The sequence below is a fragment of the Spodoptera frugiperda genome, chromosome 7 (genome assembly GCF_023101765.2).
Source record: "Spodoptera frugiperda isolate SF20-4 chromosome 7, AGI-APGP_CSIRO_Sfru_2.0, whole genome shotgun sequence".
Taxonomy (NCBI): Eukaryota; Metazoa; Arthropoda; class Insecta; order Lepidoptera; family Noctuidae; genus Spodoptera; species Spodoptera frugiperda.
This window is the reverse complement of record NC_064218.1, coordinates 12,132,585-12,158,001: the sequence shown is the minus strand read 5'-3', so window position 1 is coordinate 12,158,001 and position 25,417 is coordinate 12,132,585. Positions and strand designations below refer to the sequence as shown.

The 25,417-nt window shown below is 42.2% G+C and overlaps 1 protein-coding gene across 2 annotated transcripts in view; it reads right to left on the bottom strand.

The window, feature by feature from the left end:
- The window catches only part of LOC118266126 (A disintegrin and metalloproteinase with thrombospondin motifs 16), a 67,326-nt gene that overhangs the window by 2,957 nt on the left and 38,952 nt on the right, over positions 1-25,417 (bottom strand). For both annotated transcript variants that reach the window (XM_050695104.1, XM_050695105.1), the window contains exons 2-15: positions 14,771-14,843; positions 13,200-13,462; positions 12,090-12,807; positions 10,783-10,888; positions 9,296-9,430; positions 8,870-8,976; positions 8,544-8,686; positions 8,003-8,172; positions 7,485-7,545; positions 7,292-7,406; positions 6,944-7,074; positions 1,432-1,529; positions 936-1,110; positions 408-519 (exon numbers count right to left, since the gene is read on the bottom strand). In XM_050695104.1, coding sequence (XP_050551061.1) covers positions 408-519; positions 936-1,110; positions 1,432-1,529; positions 6,944-7,074; positions 7,292-7,406; positions 7,485-7,545; positions 8,003-8,172; positions 8,544-8,686; positions 8,870-8,976; positions 9,296-9,430; positions 10,783-10,888; positions 12,090-12,807; positions 13,200-13,462; positions 14,771-14,843 — 2,407 coding nt within the window. The remainder of the gene's footprint in view (positions 1-407; positions 520-935; positions 1,111-1,431; positions 1,530-6,943; positions 7,075-7,291; positions 7,407-7,484; positions 7,546-8,002; positions 8,173-8,543; positions 8,687-8,869; positions 8,977-9,295; positions 9,431-10,782; positions 10,889-12,089; positions 12,808-13,199; positions 13,463-14,770; positions 14,844-25,417) is intronic.

The following is a 25,417-nucleotide window of genomic DNA, read 5'->3' as shown; positions in this document are numbered from 1 at the left end:
GAACAGAAGTGGTTAGGTAAGTCATCAAAATTTTGCGTTTCAAATCGTAGGTTTACTTATAGTAGATGAATGTCCGCGTGTTTCATGATGTTTTCATAAGCATCATTCGTTCAGCCCATGTGTCATCCACTGCTGAGATCAGCAATTTTTTTACCTCCGGTTTTGGCCAATGACTTCTCGGTTGGCACTCTCCTATGGTTGGGCAACCGTAGCTGCTCCGTAGCGTGTATCGGGTTCGATTCGCGCACGGAGCAATTCTTTGTATGATCCCAAAATTGTTGCTTTGGATCTGGGTGTCATATGTATGTGAATTTGTATGTTTGTAAACGCACCCACGACACAGGAGAAAATCCTAGAATGGGGCAACGTTTATGAAAAAAAAAGTTTAATTTATTTGATTTCCTTACCCAAAGCTGGTGATATCTGCATGCCCAATCCAGACAGTCTTCTCACTCTATCCTTGTACTTGGTACACACCATTGTGGCGTATTGGTATGGTGACTTTCTTTGGGTGCAACCCTGCAAAAATTAAATCCTTGTTAATAAATATGGTGCTATAAGTTTATCGAGACAAAACTTATTTCATTAAGTATACTTAGGTATTATAGTAAAGATGGTGATAATCATCTTCATTCATCTTTTTAACTTTTACAAAGATACCATTCGCCTAATCTTTTTATAATAACTATCGTGAGACATACTAAATCAACTAAAAATCACGTAAGAGAGTAAATGCGCAGACGCGGTGACGTGCTGGCGACGTTCAGTAGGCTGTGTGACGTCTCATGATGAAGTGTCCCATTGTGTCTTGAAACTAGTAGAGCTTTTCTCTTACATTTACGTGGGCAAACCGTAAATTTTAATTAATTCATCTAGTCGTTTAGAATATTCTACGAACATGACTTAGTCAGTCAGTCAGTTTACAAAATACTCACAGACTCAGGTCTACTATCAGGCGAGCACAGCTGTATGCTGGTCAGAGGTCGGTCCCTGGAGGTGGCGGTGACGAGCCTGACTCCAGCTCCTGGGGAGATGCAGTGGTAGTGGCAGCCTGACGCGGGCCGCCACTGCCCGCCCACTGCGCGACGCCATGTGCCTGATGTCTTGGTCCTGGAAAATGTAAATGGTTTGTTAAATGATTATGTTTATGATTTATTTTTTTTGCTATAGAAAAATTGATATCATTGTCACTAAGTATTCAAAGATGGTGGCTGTGCAACTGGCTGCTGCGCAACGTGACGAGGTTTCGATTCCCGCACGGAGTAACTCTGTGTGATCCACAAATTGTTGTTTCGGGTCTTTGTGTCATGTTTATGTGAACTTGTGTGTTTATAAACGCACCCACGACACAGGAGTAAATCCTAGGGCAACAATTTTAAAAGAAGAAAAGAGAAAGAATTAGATATTGGTTAGAAGAAACGTAGAACTTACGATGTCGTTGGTGGTGTGGCAGTCCTCAAGGCCTCCCATTCACAGTCACTTGGTTTTAACGAAAATTCTGTGTCAGGGTTCGATGAGCATGTGAATTTCTGGAAGGAAAATATAATGATTTAGTATACGTTGTTAGTGATGAGGAGATCAAGGGTGATCTTTACCAATACGTAAAGGGAATATATTGAGCGTTTTATGATTGACATAACGCACATCGGAATAGACCTCAATGAAGAAGAAAACAATTTTACCCAATATTTTTATGGTAAACGAGCAGAGATATTGCCTGATGGTAAGCAATCGCCGCCGCCCATGGACACTTGAAACTCCAGAGGCGTTACAAGTGCGTTGCCGACCTTTTGGGGGTTAGGAATTTAAGGGTTGTTGGAAATTCGGGGATTGGGAAGAGGAATGGGAGAGATTGGGTCTACGGTAACCTCACTCACACAACGCAAGCGTTGTTTCACGTCGGTTTTCGGTGAGACTGTGGTATCACTCCGGTCGAGCCGGCCCATTCGTGCCGAAGCATGGCTCTCCCACACTTAATAAGAAACAGTCCGATGTTACCTGGCAGACGCCGCTGATGCAGAACATGGGCGCGGCGGTGGAGCAGGCGGTGCCGTCGGGCAGCGCCCAGCCGCGCGACTTGTACCACGTTTAATAAGAAACAGTCCGATGTTACCTGGCAGACGCCGCTGATGCAGAACATGGGCGCGGCGGTGGAGCAGGCGGTGCCGTCGGGCAGCGCCCAGCCGCGCGACTTGTACCACGTTTAATAAGAAACAGTCCGATGTTACCTGGCAGACGCCGCTGATGCAGAACATGGGCGCGGCGGTGGAGCAGGCGGTGCCGTCGGGCAGCGCCCAGCCGCGCGACTTGTACCACGTTTAATAAGAAACAGTCCGATGTTACCTGGCAGACGCCGCTGATGCAGAACATGGGCGCGGCGGTGGAGCAGGCGGTGCCGTCGGGCAGCGCCCAGCCGCGCGACTTGTACCACGTTTAATAAGAAACAGTCCGATGTTACCTGGCAGACGCCGCTGATGCAGAACATGGGCGCGGCGGTGGAGCAGGCGGTGCCGTCGGGCAGCGCCCAGCCGCGCGACTTGTACCACGTTTAATAAGAAACAGTCCGATGTTACCTGGCAGACGCCGCTGATGCAGAACATGGGCGCGGCGGTGGAGCAGGCGGTGCCGTCGGGCAGCGCCCAGCCGCGCGACTTGTACCACGTTTAATAAGAAACAGTCCGATGTTACCTGGCAGACGCCGCTGATGCAGAACATGGGCGCGGCGGTGGAGCAGGCGGTGCCGTCGGGCAGCGCCCAGCCGCGCGACTTGTACCACGTTTAATAAGAAACAGTCCGATGTTACCTGGCAGACGCCGCTGATGCAGAACATGGGCGCGGCGGTGGAGCAGGCGGTGCCGTCGGGCAGCGCCCAGCCGCGCGACTTGTACCACGTTTAATAAGAAACAGTCCGATGTTACCTGGCAGACGCCGCTGATGCAGAACATGGGCGCGGCGGTGGAGCAGGCGGTGCCGTCGGGCAGCGCCCAGCCGCGCGACTTGTACCACGTTTAATAAGAAACAGTCCGATGTTACCTGGCAGACGCCGCTGATGCAGAACATGGGCGCGGCGGTGGAGCAGGCGGTGCCGTCGGGCAGCGCCCAGCCGCGCGACTTGTACCACGTTTAATAAGAAACAGTCCGATGTTACCTGGCAGACGCCGCTGATGCAGAACATGGGCGCGGCGGTGGAGCAGGCGGTGCCGTCGGGCAGCGCCCAGCCGCGCGACTTGTACCACGTTTAATAAGAAACAGTCCGATGTTACCTGGCAGACGCCGCTGATGCAGAACATGGGCGCGGCGGTGGAGCAGGCGGTGCCGTCGGGCAGCGCCCAGCCGCGCGACTTGTACCACGTTTAATAAGAAACAGTCCGATGTTACCTGGCAGACGCCGCTGATGCAGAACATGGGCGCGGCGGTGGAGCAGGCGGTGCCGTCGGGCAGCGCCCAGCCGCGCGACTTGTACCACGTTTAATAAGAAACAGTCCGATGTTACCTGGCAGACGCCGCTGATGCAGAACATGGGCGCGGCGGTGGAGCAGGCGGTGCCGTCGGGCAGCGCCCAGCCGCGCGACTTGTACCACGTTTAATAAGAAACAGTCCGATGTTACCTGGCAGACGCCGCTGATGCAGAACATGGGCGCGGCGGTGGAGCAGGCGGTGCCGTCGGGCAGCGCCCAGCCGCGCGACTTGTACCACGTTTAATAAGAAACAGTCCGATGTTACCTGGCAGACGCCGCTGATGCAGAACATGGGCGCGGCGGTGGAGCAGGCGGTGCCGTCGGGCAGCGCCCAGCCGCGCGACTTGTACCACGTTTAATAAGAAACAGTCCGATGTTACCTGGCAGACGCCGCTGATGCAGAACATGGGCGCGGCGGTGGAGCAGGCGGTGCCGTCGGGCAGCGCCCAGCCGCGCGACTTGTACCACGTTTAATAAGAAACAGTCCGATGTTACCTGGCAGACGCCGCTGATGCAGAACATGGGCGCGGCGGTGGAGCAGGCGGTGCCGTCGGGCAGCGCCCAGCCGCGCGACTTGTACCACGTTTAATAAGAAACAGTCCGATGTTACCTGGCAGACGCCGCTGATGCAGAACATGGGCGCGGCGGTGGAGCAGGCGGTGCCGTCGGGCAGCGCCCAGCCGCGCGACTTGTACCACGTTTAATAAGAAACAGTCCGATGTTACCTGGCAGACGCCGCTGATGCAGAACATGGGCGCGGCGGTGGAGCAGGCGGTGCCGTCGGGCAGCGCCCAGCCGCGCGACTTGTACCACGTTTAATAAGAAACAGTCCGATGTTACCTGGCAGACGCCGCTGATGCAGAACATGGGCGCGGCGGTGGAGCAGGCGGTGCCGTCGGGCAGCGCCCAGCCGCGCGACTTGTACCACGTTTAATAAGAAACAGTCCGATGTTACCTGGCAGACGCCGCTGATGCAGAACATGGGCGCGGCGGTGGAGCAGGCGGTGCCGTCGGGCAGCGCCCAGCCGCGCGACTTGTACCACGTTTAATAAGAAACAGTCCGATGTTACCTGGCAGACCCCGCTGATGCAGAACATGGGCGCGGCGGTGGAGCAGGCGGTGCCGTCGGGCAGCGCCCAGCCGCGCGACTTGTACCACGTTTAAAAAGAAACAGTCCGATGTTACCTGGCAGACGCCGCTGATGCAGAACATGGGCGCGGCGGTGGAGCAGGCGGTGCCGTCGGGCAGCGCCCAGCCGCGCGACTTGTACCACGTTTAATAAGAAACAGTCCGATGTTACCTGGCAGACGCCGCTGATGCAGAACATGGGCGCGGCGGTGGAGCAGGCGGTGCCGTCGGGCAGCGCCCAGCCGCGCGACTTGTACCACGTTTAATAAGAAACAGTCCGATGTTACCTGGCAGACGCCGCTGATGCAGAACATGGGCGCGGCGGTGGAGCAGGCGGTGCCGTCGGGCAGCGCCCAGCCGCGCGACTTGTACCACGTTTAATAAGAAACAGTCCGATGTTACCTGGCAGACGCCGCTGATGCAGAACATGGGCGCGGCGGTGGAGCAGGCGGTGCCGTCGGGCAGCGCCCAGCCGCGCGACTTGTACCACGTTTAATAAGAAACAGTCCGATGTTACCTGGCAGACGCCGCTGATGCAGAACATGGGCGCGGCGGTGGAGCAGGCGGTGCCGTCGGGCAGCGCCCAGCCGCGCGACTTGTACCACGTTTAATAAGAAACAGTCCGATGTTACCTGGCAGACGCCGCTGATGCAGAACATGGGCGCGGCGGTGGAGCAGGCGGTGCCGTCGGGCAGCGCCCAGCCGCGCGACTTGTACCACGTTTAATAAGAAACAGTCCGATGTTACCTGGCAGACGCCGCTGATGCAGAACATGGGCGCGGCGGTGGAGCAGGCGGTGCCGTCGGGCAGCGCCCAGCCGCGCGACTTGTACCACGTTTAATAAGAAACAGTCCGATGTTACCTGGCAGACGCCGCTGATGCAGAACATGGGCGCGGCGGTGGAGCAGGCGGTGCCGTCGGGCAGCGCCCAGCCGCGCGACTTGTACCACGTTTAATAAGAAACAGTCCGATGTTACCTGGCAGACGCCGCTGATGCAGAACATGGGCGCGGCGGTGGAGCAGGCGGTGCCGTCGGGCAGCGCCCAGCCGCGCGACTTGTACCACGTTTAATAAGAAACAGTCCGATGTTACCTGGCAGACGCCGCTGATGCAGAACATGGGCGCGGCGGTGGAGCAGGCGGTGCCGTCGGGCAGCGCCCAGCCGCGCGACTTGTACCACGTTTAATAAGAAACAGTCCGATGTTACCTGGCAGACGCCGCTGATGCAGAACATGGGCGCGGCGGTGGAGCAGGCGGTGCCGTCGGGCAGCGCCCAGCCGCGCGACTTGTACCACGTTTAATAAGAAACAGTCCGATGTTACCTGGCAGACGCCGCTGATGCAGAACATGGGCGCGGCGGTGGAGCAGGCGGTGCCGTCGGGCAGCGCCCAGCCGCGCGACTTGTACCACGTTTAATAAGAAACAGTCCGATGTTACCTGGCAGACGCCGCTGATGCAGAACATGGGCGCGGCGGTGGAGCAGGCGGTGCCGTCGGGCAGCGCCCAGCCGCGCGACTTGTACCACGTTTAATAAGAAACAGTCTGATGTTACCTGGCAGACGCCGCTGATGCAGAACATGGGCGCGGCGGTGGAGCAGGCGGTGCCGTCGGGCAGCGCCCAGCCGCGCGACTTGTACCACGTTTAATAAGAAACAGTCCGATGTTACCTGGCAGACGCCGCTGATGCAGAACATGGGCGCGGCGGTGGAGCAGGCGGTGCCGTCGGGCAGCGCCCAGCCGCGCGACTTGTACCACGTTTAAAAAGAAACAGTCTGCAGTTACCTGGCAGACGCCGCTGATGCAGAACATGGGCGCGGCGGTGGAGCAGGCGGTGCCGTCGGGCAGCGCCCAGCCGCGCGACTTGTACCACGTTTAAAAAGAAACAGTCCGATGTTACCTGGCAGACGCCGCTGATGCAGAACATGGGCGCGGCGGTGGAGCAGGCGGTGCCGTCGGGCAGCGCCCAGCCGCGCGACTTGTACCACGTTTAATAAGAAACAGTCCGATGTTACCTGGCAGACGCCGCTGATGCAGAACATGGGCGCGGCGGTGGAGCAGGCGGTGCCGTCGGGCAGCGCCCAGCCGCGCGACTTGTACCACGTTTAATAAGAAACAGTCCGATGTTACCTGGCAGACGCCGCTGATGCAGAACATGGGCGCGGCGGTGGAGCAGGCGGTGCCGTCGGGCAGCGCCCAGCCGCGCGACTTGTACCACGTTTAATAAGAAACAGTCCGATGTTACCTGGCAGACCCCGCTGATGCAGAACATGGGCGCGGCGGTGGAGCAGGCGGTGCCGTCGGGCAGCGCCCAGCCGCGCGACTTGTACCACGTTTAATAAGAAACAGTCCGATGTTACCTGGCAGACGCCGCTGATGCAGAACATGGGCGCGGCGGTGGAGCAGGCGGTGCCGTCGGGCAGCGCCCAGCCGCGCGACTTGTACCCGCCGCCGCGCGTGTCGCACCACACCGCGCACGCACTGCTCACGTCTGGGGCGAAACAGTTACACTTTTTTAATTATATCTACTTCATCATAATCATCATCATCATCCTCATCAGCATGTTCTCGTCCACTGCTGGACATTACCTACTTAAAATTTTGCTAGATGGCTTGCTTTTAATATTATCTTAACAAGGAAGATTTTGACTTTAATCTTAGCGAATCCTGGTAAAAATCAAATCTTCTAATGGGTATTATCAACTTGCCATCAGAATCGATCCTCTGCAATCCAGTTCCTATAAGATCAGGATCCACATCACGTGCCCTCAAACAGATCTGATCCGCAAATTCTCGCACCGTCATTCTCGGAACATTACTGCACTGTAAACGAGAAACATCTATTTAGTATCTTCTCTTTTCTTCTCTTGTTTTAAGGATAGTTATGAGAATGACATTTACCTGCTGAGCATGACAGGATTGGTACTTCTTGTCGTGTCCTACGCAGTGGTTCTTTTCATGTCTGTAACGGGAATTGATTGATTTGGTTATTAGATGGATTGGATAGCTTAAATATATTACTTTTATAAGAATGCTGCTAGGTATAGTTGTGTTTTTAATGCATCTTCGACCAGTCTTTAATGCAATACAACTTGTCTCAACGTTTCACAACCAGCAAATGATCTGAACAACCAGTTACAGCAACTATAGAACAACAAATATTGTCTTAACTAGCAAACCTGGCGAATTCCGTTTCGCCACCAATGATGTTCCCTGTTTTCCTGCTTTTCTCTTGAATTTTTCCTGAATATTCTTTGCTATAAACCTCATGGAGCCCGAGAACTTTCCAACGAATGCAAAACCGTGGAAATCGGTTCGTGCATTCTGGAGTTATAGCGTCAAAAAGGAAAACCGGACTTATTTTTATATTAAAGGTAAAAGATCTTAAAAATATGACGTGTGATTCTTCCGTCCCATACCTCGCTCTATTGCACCGTCTAGTGGCGACAGCGACGCCTGCAGCGGCGGGCGCGTGCGTGTCGTCCACAAGACAGGCCGACGCACACTCCGACCAGCCCGACCAGCGACCCCACGCCCCTCTCACTACTGTAGACCCTTCGCGTTCCACGCATTCACCGCCTCTGCAGTACTGTTGGAGATGGTGGTTAGAAGGAACCAAGCTCTTTTCGAAAAGAACCGAAACCGAACCATATTGTATAGCGGCATTACTTGCCGTAATGTGCACCTCTGCCTACCCTTTTGGCGATAAAAAGCGTGACGTTACGTTACGTAGTATTGGTAACCATGTGCCTATGATATCAGCTATACTTTTTGTCTTGGAAATCTGGATGATATTATTATGTATGTTTAATTCAGTCTTCCTAAATAGGTCTCTGAATAAATAATTTTTGCCGAGATTTGGCATTATTCGGACCAGATGTCAAAAGATCGCCGAGATTTGGCAGTATTCTTCGAGATCAGACTGGTCCTCATCGATGTTTTATACATTTTGTTACTTACCATGTCCTCGCCACAACGTGTTCCTTCTAAAGCTGGATGAGAGGTCCAGGTGTACCTCTCACGTTGACAGTGAAGGTCCCTGCAAATGTCTTCCAGGCTCTGAGCTCCCGAATGTCTACTGCCTCGTCCATATTTTAGCATACCTGGAATTGTAAATTCTCTACATGAGTTTTCCATCGCTACGCTAGTCTATATTCTAAGTATAAGTTCATAAATAACTTTGTTTGGCAATTCAAACCACGATATGTAGATAGTTTTTAAGAATTTTATTATAAGTGGTCTTCTGGTCTGATGTAGTCTTTTCTGACACAATACATTATACTTACATTGTTGGTCAGCATCAAATCGTTCCCCGGGTAGAATGCCTTCAGCACTGTGATCCAACTGCCCGGCTGAGTTTCCGTGGTCTAGTAGACATCGCGATTGTACTGTGCTGTAAGAACAAGATTTTTATTAAATAAATAAAGCAATACTCATTTTACGGCCTTTCGATTTTTAAAACGAGTATTTGTCCTTATCCTTAAACTAGTGGATTTCCAATATATAAAATTCTCGTGTCACAGTTTTCGTTGCCATACTCCTCCGAAACGGCTTGATCGATTTTGATGTTTTTTTTTGTGCCTATCCGGTATATATGATAATCGGCCAACATTTATTTTTCATCTCCCTTAGGGGTAGTACAACCCTAAATTTTTTAATTTTCCGCGGACGAAGTCGCGGGCAGAAGCTAGTTTTCTTATAATTATACTTACTCCAGAAACTTCTGTAGATAATTCTTGCTGCACTGCGACCAGGTAATCTTGCCACTGCCAAGTGTCGGGCTCATGATATACGCGCTCGGATCACAGCCGTTGTCTGCCAGAGGTCCATCGTGGCGCATACCAAGACTGCGGGGAGAAATACAAATTATTTGCTAGTTTTTTACAGGCAATAATTTAAAGACCGGCAACGCACTTGTAACGCTTCTGGTGTTTCAGGTGTCTATAGGTGGCGGCGATTGCTTACCATCAGGTCAACCAACCAAAAAATGCAAAATGTAATACTAGAGTATCTTTCATCTTTAAAACAACACTACCTTACTGGATAATATTTTGATAGTAATAATATTTCTTAATATTTCTTCCATTTCTCTTTTTTTCTATTTAATAAACACAACTATTAGACGTATAAAGTTATCTTCGATACCAAATTAATTCGACATCATTAATTGTGCCTTTAACAGAACAATCAAGATCTAATGCTTTCCTTGTAGTTAGGTAATTGAGCCAGTACAGATCGCTCGCAGTTTCTAACTGGACAATATTTTTTTCTTTAACCTAACGGTAATGAGAACGCCATTCTATTGCACAGTAATAGCCTAAAAAATCTTAGAAACCGCAATGATTACTGAAATATTAGAAACTCATGAAACTAAATGGTTTATGAACAATAAATTCCAATGTTTTGGTTACTAGAATTGTCTTAAAGCAAAGTAATTATTACCTGTAATAAAAATTTTCTAAATTTACTTTTCTTTCACCTAATTTTAAGACAAATTGTGGCTGGATGGGTAAAATACCTATTAAGTGTTAAATATTTTACATTATGTTATATTAAGAAGATCTTTGTTTGTCCTAATTATTTTAGCAGACTGTCAGTCGACTTTTGCTAATTGCAAACACTTCTGTTCTAACTACTTGAGAACATCTGCAAAAGTACTTCTGTGTACTATTTGTCATTGACTATTCAATGGCAGATTTTATTTTGTACCAAATATTTTTTCTGTGTAGACTATGTATGTATATCGTTTTATCTCTGTTATATTGAGATGGTTGGAATACATGTCTTGATAGATGATATTCGAATAAAACTAAATTAATTTATCGGTTTATTCACGTAATTGTTTGAAGAAGAACTCGACCCGAGAGTAGCAGCGCGACAAGCGCCGCATCGTGTGTCGCTTCCGCGTCATGAATATGAGCCTCTAGCATGGCTTGGTAAACTCGCCGAGTTTCTCGTCAAACAGTTACGCAAATAAGCTGATAACATAATAATTATTTTTTATGTCTTACGAAAGATAAATAAAACTAGTACACTTTTTGTCTTTCAAACTTAAAAGAAAGATTGCACACCTGTCTATATCAATGCAGATGCAGCAAAATTAACTTTAAAAATACCGATCTTTCTGCACATGTTGAAGACTTGATTTAAATAAGGCAGTTCTGAAAACAGAAACTGTAATTGAAGAACAAATACTGACTTGTGTCCAATTTCATGTGCGACAACGTAGACGCTTTCAAAGTGCCGTCCTTCGTTGACGGTGCAGCTGCTGGTGACGGTGCACATTCCAGCTACTGGCGCCAATCCTGCAAATATAGGTCAAAATATTAGATACCTATCTAGGAACAATCTTCTTAAAATGATTGGCAAAAATATTATCCATATTCGTCTTGAAATGATTACTCAAAATATCCATAGATGGGGCCCAGTAGGGCTGACGCCCAACCCGGAGTTGCGGACAACGTAACTGGTTACCGGGGCTCCGGCTCAAAATAAGAGAAGGAACAGGGTGGTGTTTAGTCAGTAAGAGTCTGCCACTCCTCTCGCCTCACATAAGGCGGGAGGAGAAGTCGTTGATGTTCTGCCTCCCTCAAAAAAAGGACTAAAAATTATAAGGTTTCTCAAGTTATAGTATCTCTGATTTGGTACATATATTATTTTAAATCAAACATATAATAATATCATCCCGGTTGATGTGTTGTTGGAACACAGGAAATCCGTTCCAAATGACCACAATAAGAAAAAAAACAACAAACCCACAAAGCAAACATAATAACTAAATCTCATACCATTTTACTCAAATTACTTTAAAAAACGGTTCTTGAACACTTATTTATGAAGGAAATTCATTTATAACAGTGCATTTCGTGACAAAAGCATTAGATCTTGTAATAATACTGACTAACCATGTAATGACTATAATCAGTCTCCAGTCTATTACGTTGTCGCACCAATTTGATGTGGAGCGTTACTTGATGAAAGCCTCACGAATCGTAATAGCAAAACTTATAGGCGTACTATTGAGTTGTTATAAACTACTTATAATGCTATTATTGTTCACATAATAGGAGATGCTGTTGATGGTTTTAATTTTACATAGTTAAATGTTGATAGAGAAAATTATTGTCATATTAATGATGCTTAACATAAAGTATTTTCACATACATTGTTATTTAAATGACATTGAGTCTGAAATTGTACGTATAGACTGCCTCGTTAGTCGAGTGGTCGCAAGTGCGACTGCCGGATAAGGGATCTCGGGTTCGATTCCCGGGTCGGGAAAATATTTGCTGGGCAATTTTCGGTTTTGTGGAAATATCTCAGTAGGTAGCACGTCGTCTGGAATTGTATCCAGTATACGGCAATAGGCTCACCCACTATTACATGGGATTTATAATAACACAAATTAATGGTGAAAAGTGGGAGTACATTGCATACCGGCAATATGTGCTGTAATGTGCATCTTTGTCTACCCCTTCGGGGATAAAAGGCGTGAAATCAACTTACCCACAACTTGACTGCTAACTTTCCCATTCTTGTTGACAACGTACAGGTCTAATCCAGTCAGTATGAGTGCATGATCCCAATGTAACGGATCATTGTCACCAGGCGGATTCTCTAGTCTTTGCCAAGTGCAAAAGTTGCTAAGAAACCTGTCTATATCATGCGGTCTTTTCAAATTAGCTGGGTCTTCGTGTAAAATCTCCAGTCTTTTCAATATGAAATTCACTGGTCTTCCCAGAGAAGGATCGTGGTAGATCAATTGTACTGCGTTTATCATAGCTAGCACGAATCTCACTAATTCCCTTTCTGTGTCTTTTGGGAAATTTATAGTCATATGTTTGTATAAGTCTCTATCTACAAATACTGCTGTTTCCACAAACACAGCTGGCAGTATCGCCCTTCGTTGCCTTGGCGCTCCATTCGATAGTTTTTGTATAAAATCGGTGATAGTTTTATTCCTATGTGCTAAATTAACTTTGAAGCCTTCTAAATTATTATTTACATTGCTTGGTACTTCTCGTTTTCTTCTATGTTTCTTCCATGTGTTGGCTGGTTGTGGGTCATCGATTATATTGTCTCTTTCTATACATGAGTCGTCATCATCTTTGTTCTCGTTCATTTGTTTTTTCACGATGACATGTGCTTTTGCATGATCATCGTGAAATCTGTCTGGCAGTGGGTGTATAAAGTAGTAAGTGTCGTTGGATCTGACTAATCCTCTCTGCAAGAGAATACATAATTAGACGAAAGTTGAATTAAAATTTCTCATGATTGTACCTAGAATAAATTGTCAGCTATTAAAATTTCTTTGGCCTAGATGTCTCGGATGCTGGAGATGACGTTTAACAACGGATGTAAGTGATAAAAGCTTTTACTACTAATTGTCTGAAGAATTTATATTTTTTTCCTATTGTCGTTTTGTTGCTCTGTCATACACATTCTCACTCACAAGTACTGACCACGTGTTTTTGATTTCCATTTTCTAATCGCCAAATATATAATTTGCTATTTCTTCTAATAACCAGCTGATCCAAGGATGACTACTTATTACTATCAATACTTTAAAATATAAGAAGCTTACCTTACATAAAATGTTAATAAAGAAGAACTCACCACATCATCACAAACATACAGCGCTGCATTATCTCCCCTATAATAACACGAGTCCACTTCTTCATCAGCATGTTGATCCAACACAAGCTCAGTGTTATTGGACCACCTTCTCATCAACAGGAACTGAGGGTCCAGGAAACTGTTCCTGGGACTTAGTTTGATGTCCAGGTGCTTCTTCAGCCCGACTAGATCCTGGTCGTCGTATAGTAGTGAGCGTTTACGACGTTTTGGCTGCTTGAGATGTGCTACTTCGAATTGTGCTTCTGTGAAAGAAGTATAATATTTTGTGTGAATGTTTTGTGATTAAAGCTAGAGAATATTATGACGATATTGGGCTTGGTTTTGAATTTTCTGACTATATTGTATTTGGTTGTTATGATTGGCCATATGTATATTCTTACAGAGTGGCACTAACAAAACAACTGCAAAAAATATCACTGTCTGAAACAAAAGGAGAAAAGAATAGAGTTTTAAGTATACTACGTGTAAAGAGTAAGTAATGAATGGAGTTTCTTGCTCGTTCTTCTCCATTCGAATCTACATTTTGGAACGCGCACGTAGCTTGGACAGACAGACTGACAGACTATTTATTTATTTAGTTGTTAACGTTTCAAAAGTACCATAAATGGTTTAATTCGAATAAATGCTATGGGCCTATTTTTACTTTTTTTACTCGTTAGCATCAGAAGTTCAATTACACATACGCTCAAAAATATATAATTCATTAAGCTGGCTGGCTAGGCTGTATTTTCTCACTCAAGTCATAAATGCGTCGAGGTGCACATGAATGCATAATAAACATCTAGTATCGACGAGGTATAAATAAGGCTTTTTGAAAAAGTGGTTTCTCTCACGGCTTGTCGACACCTTTAAATGGCCTTATTTGAGTTCCAGCTTTCGCGGTATCACGTACCAACTTGCTTTGAACATTAGTATGCGAATCATAATTACTTTCTTTCTTTAATTATTGATGACTGACTAAGGTTGGATTCTCGGAAGGAGTCAGAGGTGGTTTCATCATGATAGTACCTAACATGTTTTTGTGTGAAAGAAACTTATATGAGTAATATTTCAGATTTTGGGTGTTTGAATTTTTTCTAAAATAAAATATTTTTCTAAAATAAAAGTAAGTCGTCAAAGTCCTTAGTACATCAGCTACCTGCCAATAAAAACCCTGTCAAAATCGGTTCAGCCATTTACGAGATTAGTCAGAAAAATAGACAGTCACCCAGACAGATAAACAGACGAAATTTTTATTTTTATTGTTATGTATGAATTGTACGTATATTCATCTGCATGTAGTAAAAAGCAGCTATTTAAATTTTATTTAAAATTTTTATTTATTAGTGTAGCTAAGTATGTTCAAGATACAGCCTTGTGATAATACCTAGACTAAATAATTCAAAACTACGCATGCCCCACATAAGAAGGTCAATAATTCTATAAAAAATACATGATCTTGAAAAATTTAGGTTAGAACAAGCACTAGATAGATAAGACTAATATTCAGTCTTGTTTTAAATTAATTACGTTAGTGCTAATTGTGGGAAATTATCATATTTCGTACTTACCGCTAGGGTTGGCACCAAATAGGAATATTTTTTCTGATTCAGTCAGGTGCTCTAGTAGCTGCTTTGAGTGATCCTGTAACAATTGAAAGATTATGTTAATTGTTTGACTGTCTGTTAATAAAAATATAGTAGGATAAAAGATGTATTCTAACCGATAAGCGAAAAAATACCTAATGAACTATTTTTTTTTGTAATAACTATCGTGAGACATACTAAATTAACTAAAAATAACGGTTTACTCATGTAAATGTATTGAGAAAAGCTCTACTAGTTTCGAGTCATAAAGGGACTCTTCATCATGACCAATGTCATCAGAGGGCTTAGTAGGAATTTGTTTTATGTTTAAGGAGAGCGCGATCGGCGCTCTGATTGGTTGGTTCATCCGAGCCGCTCTCGTTTCGGTTTCGGTAAACTTTGCGTAAACTCATACTAAGGGTACAGTAGGCTGCGCGAAGTCACCGCATTTGCGCACGCTGCTCATGATGAAAAACTGATAGTTTCCTTGTATAAAAGTTCTAAAACACTTATACCTATGTACATGTACAAGTATGTCCAGGTTACAGGTCAAACATACCAATGAAATGAAAAGAAACTTGTCTAGACATACATAGGTATACCTACATGAGCATGTGTTAATAGAAAAGTTGTACAAGAAAAGTTGACCTAGGAAAACCCGATGTTAAGATTCCTTGCTATTTACTATCCGTGTACGCAGAGTCACATTTAACCCAGCCCTTAAGTAATCATGAAATGTTTCTGAGTACGACAGTAAATCTATTTTAAAGCCGGTGTAGAGAGAGTAGAATACATTAAATTTGATACCTCAAAAAAATAAAAATAAAACACTAGGCAGAAATGCAGTGCTCTCTGATAAACCTGAATCTCTGATGAACCATTTAGACTGTGGCCAAGCGTGAAGATTATGACAAGCTCTTATACAACGTGTAACAAAATACCCATATACATCAAGAAGCCCTGATGAATACAGGTTGAATAGAATCTCTACACAAAGTTTCAGCTTAAAATACGTTTTAAAAAATTTGTTTACTAAATACTTGGTATCGCATAGTTCTTGATTTCAAATCATACAAACGTGTCACAACACTACAGGGATCACTCGCTAATATTACGAAACATTTCTTCTGTCAATCTGATCGCCTAGTACCTGTATACCGAATTTTGAATCGCGTGCCGGCGCAATTTGAAAAATTCATAACTAGGTACCATGAAAACATGAATTTAAAAAACCCTTCCCGTATCGTTTTTAATGCTATCTATAAACCGTGCTATGTATAATTATGTATACCCCCTTTTTGTTACACCGTGTATAGCGGAAGCCCACAGTCATGATAACTATGATGACTTACACACAAAGAACAGCAATTGAGTCCAGTACCCTTAGTATGAGTTAGCTTTACGTTTAAAGCAATCGAAACGAGAACACGTTCGGTGCTTGAATGAACCAACCAATCAGAGCGCCGAACGTAAAGGAAACTTGTACTAAGGCTACAGAAGAAAATAGTGAATGAAACAAAAAACAAATACCGTGGAAGGAAGTGTGAATTCTCCACACAGTAGCAGTGTTTCATTATAAATAATATTAGTTAACAGCTATTGTGTCCACCTCCATTGGCCATGCGCAGCCTCGACACGTTATTTTTGACAATAGATGCTTTTCGCACGAAGTTTTGTGATTAAACGGATCTTAATTACAGTTCAAGTTATAGGCGGTGGCGAGACATTAAAGTTGTATTAGCGAGGCTGGGATGATTGATGTGGGAAATATCTAGTGCTTGTTTACGTGCTTGATGATTTAGAGGAACTATAATCGGGAGGCCCAATTATCCCCCTTCCAAATGTTCCCAATTCCTCAACAACCCTTAAATTCCTAACCCCCAAAAGGCCGGCAACGCACTTGTAACGCCTCTGGTGTTTTGGGTGTCTATGGGCGGCGGTAATTTCTTACTGGTGAACGGTCTGCTCGATTACCGGCTTAAAAAATAAAATATGATAAATGATCATCATCATCATCAAGGCGGAGGCCTTCATTCAACAGTGGACGTCTTTCGGCTGTTGATGATGATGTTGCATAAAAATATACTGACAAATAATCTGATTTTTATTTTTGTTTGTAATCCGTCTTTCGCCTGTACTTTAGACCAAACACTGAATAGTATTGTTTATTATGCGATTAGATACTGTTTCTTTCGATGGGTGAGTCGCAAGACGGTTTTTATAACTTTTGTTTACATCATTATTCTAATGTTTCTTTATTAGATATTCTTTGCAAATTTTTAAGTTCCTCTTGACTTTTGCGAGTAATTGTCCTCGGCTTTCGATTCGGGAAGTGAATTTTGTTATTGTACGCATTGTCTAGAAGTCGTGAGCGTGATGAGTTTGAGGTTGTTTTATTAGAAATGTGGAATCTGGTAAAGGATAAGTATTTTGATTTCAATGGTACACTTTATAATAAGTTGCTACACGTGTAAGATTTTTCGCAGTGATATATGGTATATCTATTATTCTATTACCTATATTACATTTATCAAGTTTATAGAATAGAATCAGGCGTTACTTTGTGGAAATCTATGTTACACTAACAATACAATAAATTTTTAGTTTTCATTCCGCTTGTAGATGTATTTTCAGCAATGTGCAGCACCACCCTCCCGCCCGCAATTAAATGCTCATGCAGCAGAGTTGCAACACAAAAACACACATGACATGCACCGCATGCTGAAAATACATTTATAAGCGGAATGAGAACTAAAAAATATTGTATTATTAGTATTCTATCAAGTTTATTATAACACACGTTAGTAATGAACCCTCCTATTTGCACAGCCTTTTTGACTTTCAAAATGTGCCTATAATCTTTTAACACATTGAACGCCGTTGGCCGTAGTGGTCACCGGTGACCGACGTTAGCGGAGGATTTGCCTTCAACAGTTTTCTATTGGCAGTCAAAGACTTAATTGACTTTAAACAATTCGTAGTCTGGTTTCCACCGTTCAGCTTTTACGAGCCCGTTCAACAATTTAGTTCACTTTCCTTGCTAATTAACAAATTCATCTCATCTTGTTTCCATTTCGTTAATTTTGAGCGTGAAAGTGTGTAATTAAATTTTGAGCCGTCAGATTTGTTGGTACTTTGAAAAACAACATGGTTGCAGTCACGGATCGGTTGTTACGTTTTTCTTTTTATTATGCAATGGATAATTGCTTGCAAGTGATGTTTTGACTGAGAAAAGCATGCATATTAAGAATTTGTTTTCGGTAATTTGTAATAATAGAATTTGGCTTATAACTTTTGTATAAGCGATCGTCTTGTGTTAATTACGCATTATTATGTTGTTTCCAAAATTTTGTCTTTAAGGGTGATTTTCCCCCAGTCATGTGCTATGTAGATATGTTACGAAGATGTAGCAGCTAAGCTGTGAAACTATGTAACCATTTCCACTGATACTAAGCTATGTAGCCGAGCAAAAAGATACGCATCTCCCGTGATGCCCTGCTCGAATATGCGATGTATCGAGGGAATGAGGAAGCGAAAGTCATCCATAGCACGCATCCATAACACGCATATTTCCATATAAAAACATAGCTTAGCTGAGTCTGTTACCACCAGTGCTATGTGGACTAAAAAATTGGGTTATTTCGAATTCTTCTAAATTGTAAATTAACCGGTTAAATACGTATTGCTTGCAACCAACATTGCATTCAACTTACATCAAACTTCGCAAAACAATTTGAACTTTAAGTATAGATCACACGACGGATATCAATACCCCGTTTTTATTTTACAAATGAAAGTTTACATTGACATTATCCTAACACAATCGTTTTGGTAGTCTCCCAAGGATACAGTTAGACCCATTCACGATTCGTCACGCCTTAACGTGATAGTCTGTGACTTCGAAACGACACGACAGGAATGAGAGGCAAGGTCTGGTGTTTACAGCTGTGTTTTTTGGCACGATTGTGTCGTTCGTGAATAGGTTGCATTTTGATTATTCATGTCAGATTTTTTATCCGTACGTGTGTTTTTTTTTTCGGTAGCCCACAATTGTGGCTGTGGATTTTTTTCTGAAATGTCTTGTCGGAAGTGCCCTTTAATTATATCAATCAATCGTTCAAACTATTTTAAATATTAATATAGTCAGCAAATTAGTTAAACGAATCAATTTTTTTTTTTTATATTTGATTGGTCGTCGTATATTCAATTAATCCTTAATTAGGCACTTTTGAAACGTCAAATTGAATTGTCCGTCAGTCTATCTGTCAGTGAAGGTAGGCGCTCGTATGATCAATTTTAACATTTTGCCGTGACACTGACGCTGGTCAGCTTTGTTTTTTTTTTCATATTTTTAATCTAAAATGCGTAATAGCAACTTACAGTATCTTTATGTGTTCCTTAAGTGCTTACTTTTTTAGGGAAACCAGGTATAAAGATAATGTTATCAAGGAAGTGTCTGCTAACCTTTTAGTCTTAGGTCATGACACGAAGACACAAAATATCATGGTCATATATTTAACTAAAAAGTTCACAAATACCTAGATATTAGACAAGTACTCTAACTACTTAGACTTGTATAAAACTTTTTTATTCCATTGTATAGTGCATCAAGTATGTATTGATGTTAATTTTAATGATGATTGGTACTTCATTTTTCAAGATAGTGATAATCGTGACTTTAATTTTTTTGTTAGTATACATATTTTTTGAGTATTTTACTAAACCTTTTCGCTTTACTGATTGCAAGTGTTACTGAGTCGAGCCTTCTTCAGTCTTTTCGATGAAGATCCTACTGTTCTTGCGTCCAATGAAGTATTTTGTCTTCGCATTTCTCAATATTACACTGTCTCTCTATTAATTATAATAGGAATATCTTCACAATCCGCGTTTCCCCAATAACCCTTAAATTCCTAGCCCTCAAAAGGCCGACAACGCTCTTGTAACGCCTCTGGTGGTTCAGGTGTCCATGGGCGGCGGCGATTGCTTACTATGATCCGTCTGCTCGTTTAGCAGCTTATTCCATAAAAAAGAAAAGTTTCCTTATAAAGAAAACCAGCTGTAAAGAGTCATAATGGAATTCCAAACTTGGAAATCTCCTTATCTTGGTAAATCCAAAGAAAACCAACCATTATGCCGCACTACCACCTTTGTCAGTTCAAAAGCTGCAATTAAAAGGCTGAGTGCCGATGCGAAACGAAAAATCCGAGATGTTTCGCACACAATACGTGAAACAAAGACGTACAGATACACAGACAAGTCTTAGTATTAAAGTTCCGGGTTTTTATTGTGATTTTAGCCTTTTGAGGATAAATTTATCATTGCTGGACTGTGTAGATCATCGTTTAGATAGGGACGGACGTCTCAATTTTTGTTTTTGTCTTTTAAAGTAGATGGTGTGAATGTCCATAGTGAATAAATTGAATTTACTTCTGGAAGTTCTCTGTATGAGCAGTTGTAAAAACATTGTGTCTTGTCTTTTTACCCGACTGCGCCAGAAGGAGGGTTATGTTTTTTGCATACCTTTTTAAAGTAACTTGAATTTTATTATATAAATGCAATATTATTATGTTATTTAATGTTGTGACAGTTTCATTTAAAACCTTTATTTCCCTTAAAGATCACTTAAAATCAAAGTCAAAATAATTTATTTCAATTGACCAGAAACGCACTATTGGAAACACTGTCAGAAAATCCTCTAGTGTAGCGTACCAAAGTGTTGCAAAAGACTCCATAAGTTACTCTTTTTCAATCAGGTTCATTCAAACATAATTATTATGTTAGTAGTAACTTTTTACCCGACTATTTAACTTAAATATTTTCTAGAAATCAGTTTATTGCAATTGCCTTATTTACAGGACAATCTAATACTTATCGTGAATCATAAAACAGAAATAAATTCAAACTAAATCACCTATTTATCGCCAGTGGCCGCGACTGTAGCAATTTGTCGGCAATATTAGCTGGATAATATCTTAAACAGCCTTGCAATTCTTTGCGAACTTTACAATTACTACACTTGTACAACGAACGACAGATTCAGGGAAACTTTTCTATTCTGAAATGTAAAGGTTAAAAGTTAGAAAGGATTGCCAGGAATCTTAAGACAAGGAAAGTTCTTTGAATAACTTTGTATTGGGTTGCGTGCAGTGATCGGCAATATTGTAAATGCTATTTGTAAGCACAATGAGCTTATTGTAACAAGTCGGACACAATTCCAGGACTTTCTCTCAAACTAAGAACATTAAGTGCCCGTGTACTTGATCTGCGGACTACCTAGCGGATTTACCGGGGCTCCGGCTCGAAAAGCAGGAGTAGGACCGGGGTGGTTTTAGTCAGTAAGAGTCTGACACTCCCTCTCACCTCGACCAAGGCGGGAGAAGTCATTGGATTATTTAACCCCCTTAAAAATCTGTTCTTGTATCGTGAACTTGATGTTCTCATGTATGGTTGGATCTCTGAAACGGAATGGGGCGACAGTTGCGCTTATGACCTCCCGACCAAAGCTCATGAATATTGGTATTATAATTTTATATTATAATATCGTGTCATAGGATTATAAAAACATAATAAATTTTAGTTTTACGTTGTACATTGTAATCTATTCAGGAAAATCTTTACAAAATTAGGGGAAGTGATATAATACAAGGCTGAATACATTAATGTCTAAAAACATTTGCTGTTTGCTATATGGTCTAGCAGTCTTCTTAAATATGCAGTATGATAAGGACTTGGATATTTTATAGAGGAGTCTTGTCATAGATCGAGTATCACCTAAAAGTTTTAAGAAGTTATCCAGAATTAATGAATGTCTTGATATCGAGATTTTCAAAAAACAGATTTCAACACACCTACCAGTGACCATACCATACCAGCGTAGTACGCCCTGGAGATTAAGATTAATGAACTTGGTGGAAACTATAGAAGTGTGTGTGTTCCTACAAGATGCGAGAAATGCATGAAATGTTGTTTCGTTTATAACTGGGAAGAACACCCAGGATGCTAGAAGACCCTAAACATTAATCGCCTTCTAATTCATTCAAAATTAAATATTTAAATTTCCATATACTACCTGGTTATGTAGGTACTACGTTGCGTTATCATTGTAATATCGCATTAAAAACAAAAAATACTGCATTACAAATCATCACAAAAAATTAAATGGTACACTACAAAAAATATTATAAACACCGCGATACAGATCAATTCAATTGTTTTAAAACTGCTCATTTTCTTTAATCTTAATGCACGGCTGCACATTAATACTGCCTATAATGTTAATCTTCGTAGTAACATCACGGGTCTTATTCTTGGAAAGGGTAGGCAGAGATGCTGAACTTTAATCACTTGTATATCTTTAATCAAATGTATATCTTTAATCTAAATATAACCGTTTTTTTATGAACCGATTTCAACAAGGAAGTTCTCAGTTTGATCTGCATATATGTCTGGTTGTGCGCAATTTTCTCGCGTTTAGCTGAACCTAGCTTTAGATTTTGATGCAGTTTGTATTTTTCAGACTTAAGAGAAGTGTTTAAGGATATAACCTGATTTAAAAAATGGAGTCGGTAAAGAAAATTTAGGGCTTCCCTTTTTCTAAAAAAAGTGTTAAGTTATATCAGCTTCTATTCATAATGTAATTGTTATTGAACAATCTATCCTTTTTCTGAAATAGAAATCAAAATCAGACTACACAATTCCTATTTAAAGTCCTGCTTGAGATAACTCGATTGATCACCACCATCGTCGTTGTACTAGCTACAAAACATCCAGTGTATAACATAAATCTCCCCTAATGACTCCCAGATCGATCTACTGCAAGCAATTCGATCATAAATATCAGATACAACGGTCAAAATAATTTCAATTGTTCTTAAACTACCGATTTTCAAATCTCAATGCACATACGTACATACAGCTTATAATAAAGTTAAACTACTTAAATATATCATTGTTCGTTGGCGACCTTTGCTAAGGCTGATGATTGTTATAGAATAATTTTAGAGGAAACCGCTTGAACCAAGGTGTTTTGATGCTTCCTAATCTCGTGTTTAAGTATTGTGCAGTTGATCCGGAATTAACTGTTTACTTGGAAGGTGAAGCTAATTTGAAAATTATGTGTTTTTCTATTTATCATAATAACAATGCATGACGTGCTTTATGGGGTACGCTTGTAGGTAAATATCTTCTGGTGGTTTTAGGTAGGTATATGCAATTTTTATTACTTTTTTAATTCAATAGTGTTGTTGGGTATTGGGTACAATCTAAGACATTCTTTCTCTCTTTCCCAAATCGGACTTAGGGTCAAAAATCGTTCAGATTTAATCCATCATGCGCATAACACAGTAAGGTTTCAGGGGCCAACGTCAAACATGCGACAGGACTGAATTTCAGTAGGTGGGTATTTTTTAAGAAGCATTTTCCTATCTTCTGTTAAGGTGTAGGTAACCTATGTATATCTATCTACTAAGAGGCACCTATGTTTGTTGGTAGACCCGTAATAATCGAATTGTACGAGGTTTTTGAAGGATACAATATTTCTTCCAGAATCAGTGTTAATTAGAACTTTAGATACAGATTTTGAACAAATTACTTTATTTCATTCAAGTACAGAGCCTTGGTTGCAATAACATCATTGGTCACTTAGCTACCAAGATATTCCTTCAGAAGTTTAATAAATTAAACTGTCAGTGATGCGCGTACGTCGCGCAGTTTTCATGATGCGACGTCCAATTACATGAATTACAGCGATTATGATACTCACAATGACATAAAATTTGTTAAATTGCAGCTAACCTTACAGTTTTTCTTAGATTTTATAGATATGAATATCTACCTACCTAATATCTATGTAACTGCAGTAGTAGTTATAAATGCAGATTTGATATAGCTATGTTTGAAGAATATTCTTGTAATTTAGACATCTTTAACAGCCCGTGACAGTATTGTTGGATTATGGACCGCCTTTATTTATGAAGTTTTTCCATCATCTCGACGGTTGGCGAATTGGAGATCAGTTCAAGAGGATCATGTGTTTCAGACACCTTAATAAGCTCTTATGACACCTACGGGAAAAGATTTCAGTTGAGTATTTTTAGACTTTTTTAGTGTTTTCAAGTTAAGCCCGAGTGCCAATGTCTTTTCCCGCTTTGGGCTCACCCAAAACGGGAATTTTTCTCCCTTTCGTCTCAACGAAAGGTGCCATTAATTTAGTTATTTTAGAGATTTATGTGTAAAAGTTTTCTCTTGTAGCTAATTTGCAAAATAAATATCATTTATCTGTATATGTAAGTTTATGTAGAAAACCGCGATGTATAAACGCTCCTGACTAAAACAACCAGCTTTTAGACTGATTTCATAAACATTTCTACAATAAAGACCAGTCAAACAGCATTATAGGTACAAGATTCCAAAACGAAATTCCTAAAATCATGTCGCGTACTACTCGTAACCATAGTTTATAGTATCGCAATAATTATTTTCTAAATCTAGGACAGGTTTTGACAATAAACGCAGGTTAGTACCTAACTAGAGTGACTAGATTACCTACACCAAGAATTTGGCTTGCGTAATATTTGCCTGTGTCTGAATAGAATTCTAAATGGAGTTATGCAGAAGTACCATTCTGGAAGGTTTTTTAAAGGATACGAGTCAGACGCGCAGACGTGTCACCTGGTAAGCGATCAGAGCCGCCCATGGACACCCGATACACCAGAAGCATTACAAGTGCGTTGCTGGCCTTTTCGGGGTTAGGAATTTAAGGGTTGTTGGGGAGTCAGGGATTGAGAAGGGCGTAATCTGGTAACCTCACTAGTACAACGAAACAACGCAAGCGTTGTTTTACGTCGGTTTCCTGTGAGACTGTGGTATTATTTAATCCGGTCTACTATATTGTATATACAAGTTTTTTGTTGTTTTGTTCTCTTCCATAAAACCTTAAGTTCTTTTTGATCTGTTTCAGAAATTCTCACCCGTCAGAGTTTACAGAATTGTACCCAATTTAAAACCTCAATACGTGTAGGGCATAGCAGACCTTCTAATAGGTTTCTACCGAATGGCCCAAAGCTCTGAATTCGCTCCACCTCTCCCAAACCACTTATTACACATTATAAGAAACTGGATACGCAGTACTTGACTTGGATTTTACGAGTTTAAGTTTAGCCTCGATTCAGTAACTTATGTGTTTGATGTTGAACGGGAACGGTTCGATAAATTCAGTTAATTGGACCTGCCGGTCTAATTGGTATAGGTAACCTATAAATTACTCTACATTTTGGTTCTTGGACAAGTTTGAAATAAGGTTACTGGTTGCTTATGATTTCTGAGTGATATATGTGTACTTATCTTATCTATGAATGTTAAATGAGTGTTGTTTTAAACTGTGGATTTTAAGTCTTAGAGGATAAGCCAACTTTTTTTTTTACTTAATAGGACGGCGTTTGGTTACCGCCTCTCCTGGTGGTAAGCGATGATGTAGTCAACTTTAGTAGCTAAAAGCCTATCTATTACCAATAGAAAAAATAAGCAAAGAATGGAAGAGGAAGAATTTTTTGGATGTGCAGTATTGTGTAAGTTAGTTCAGTTGCTCAAGAGAGGTTTATAGATAGTGATGCAATGCTTATTTAATTTGCCATA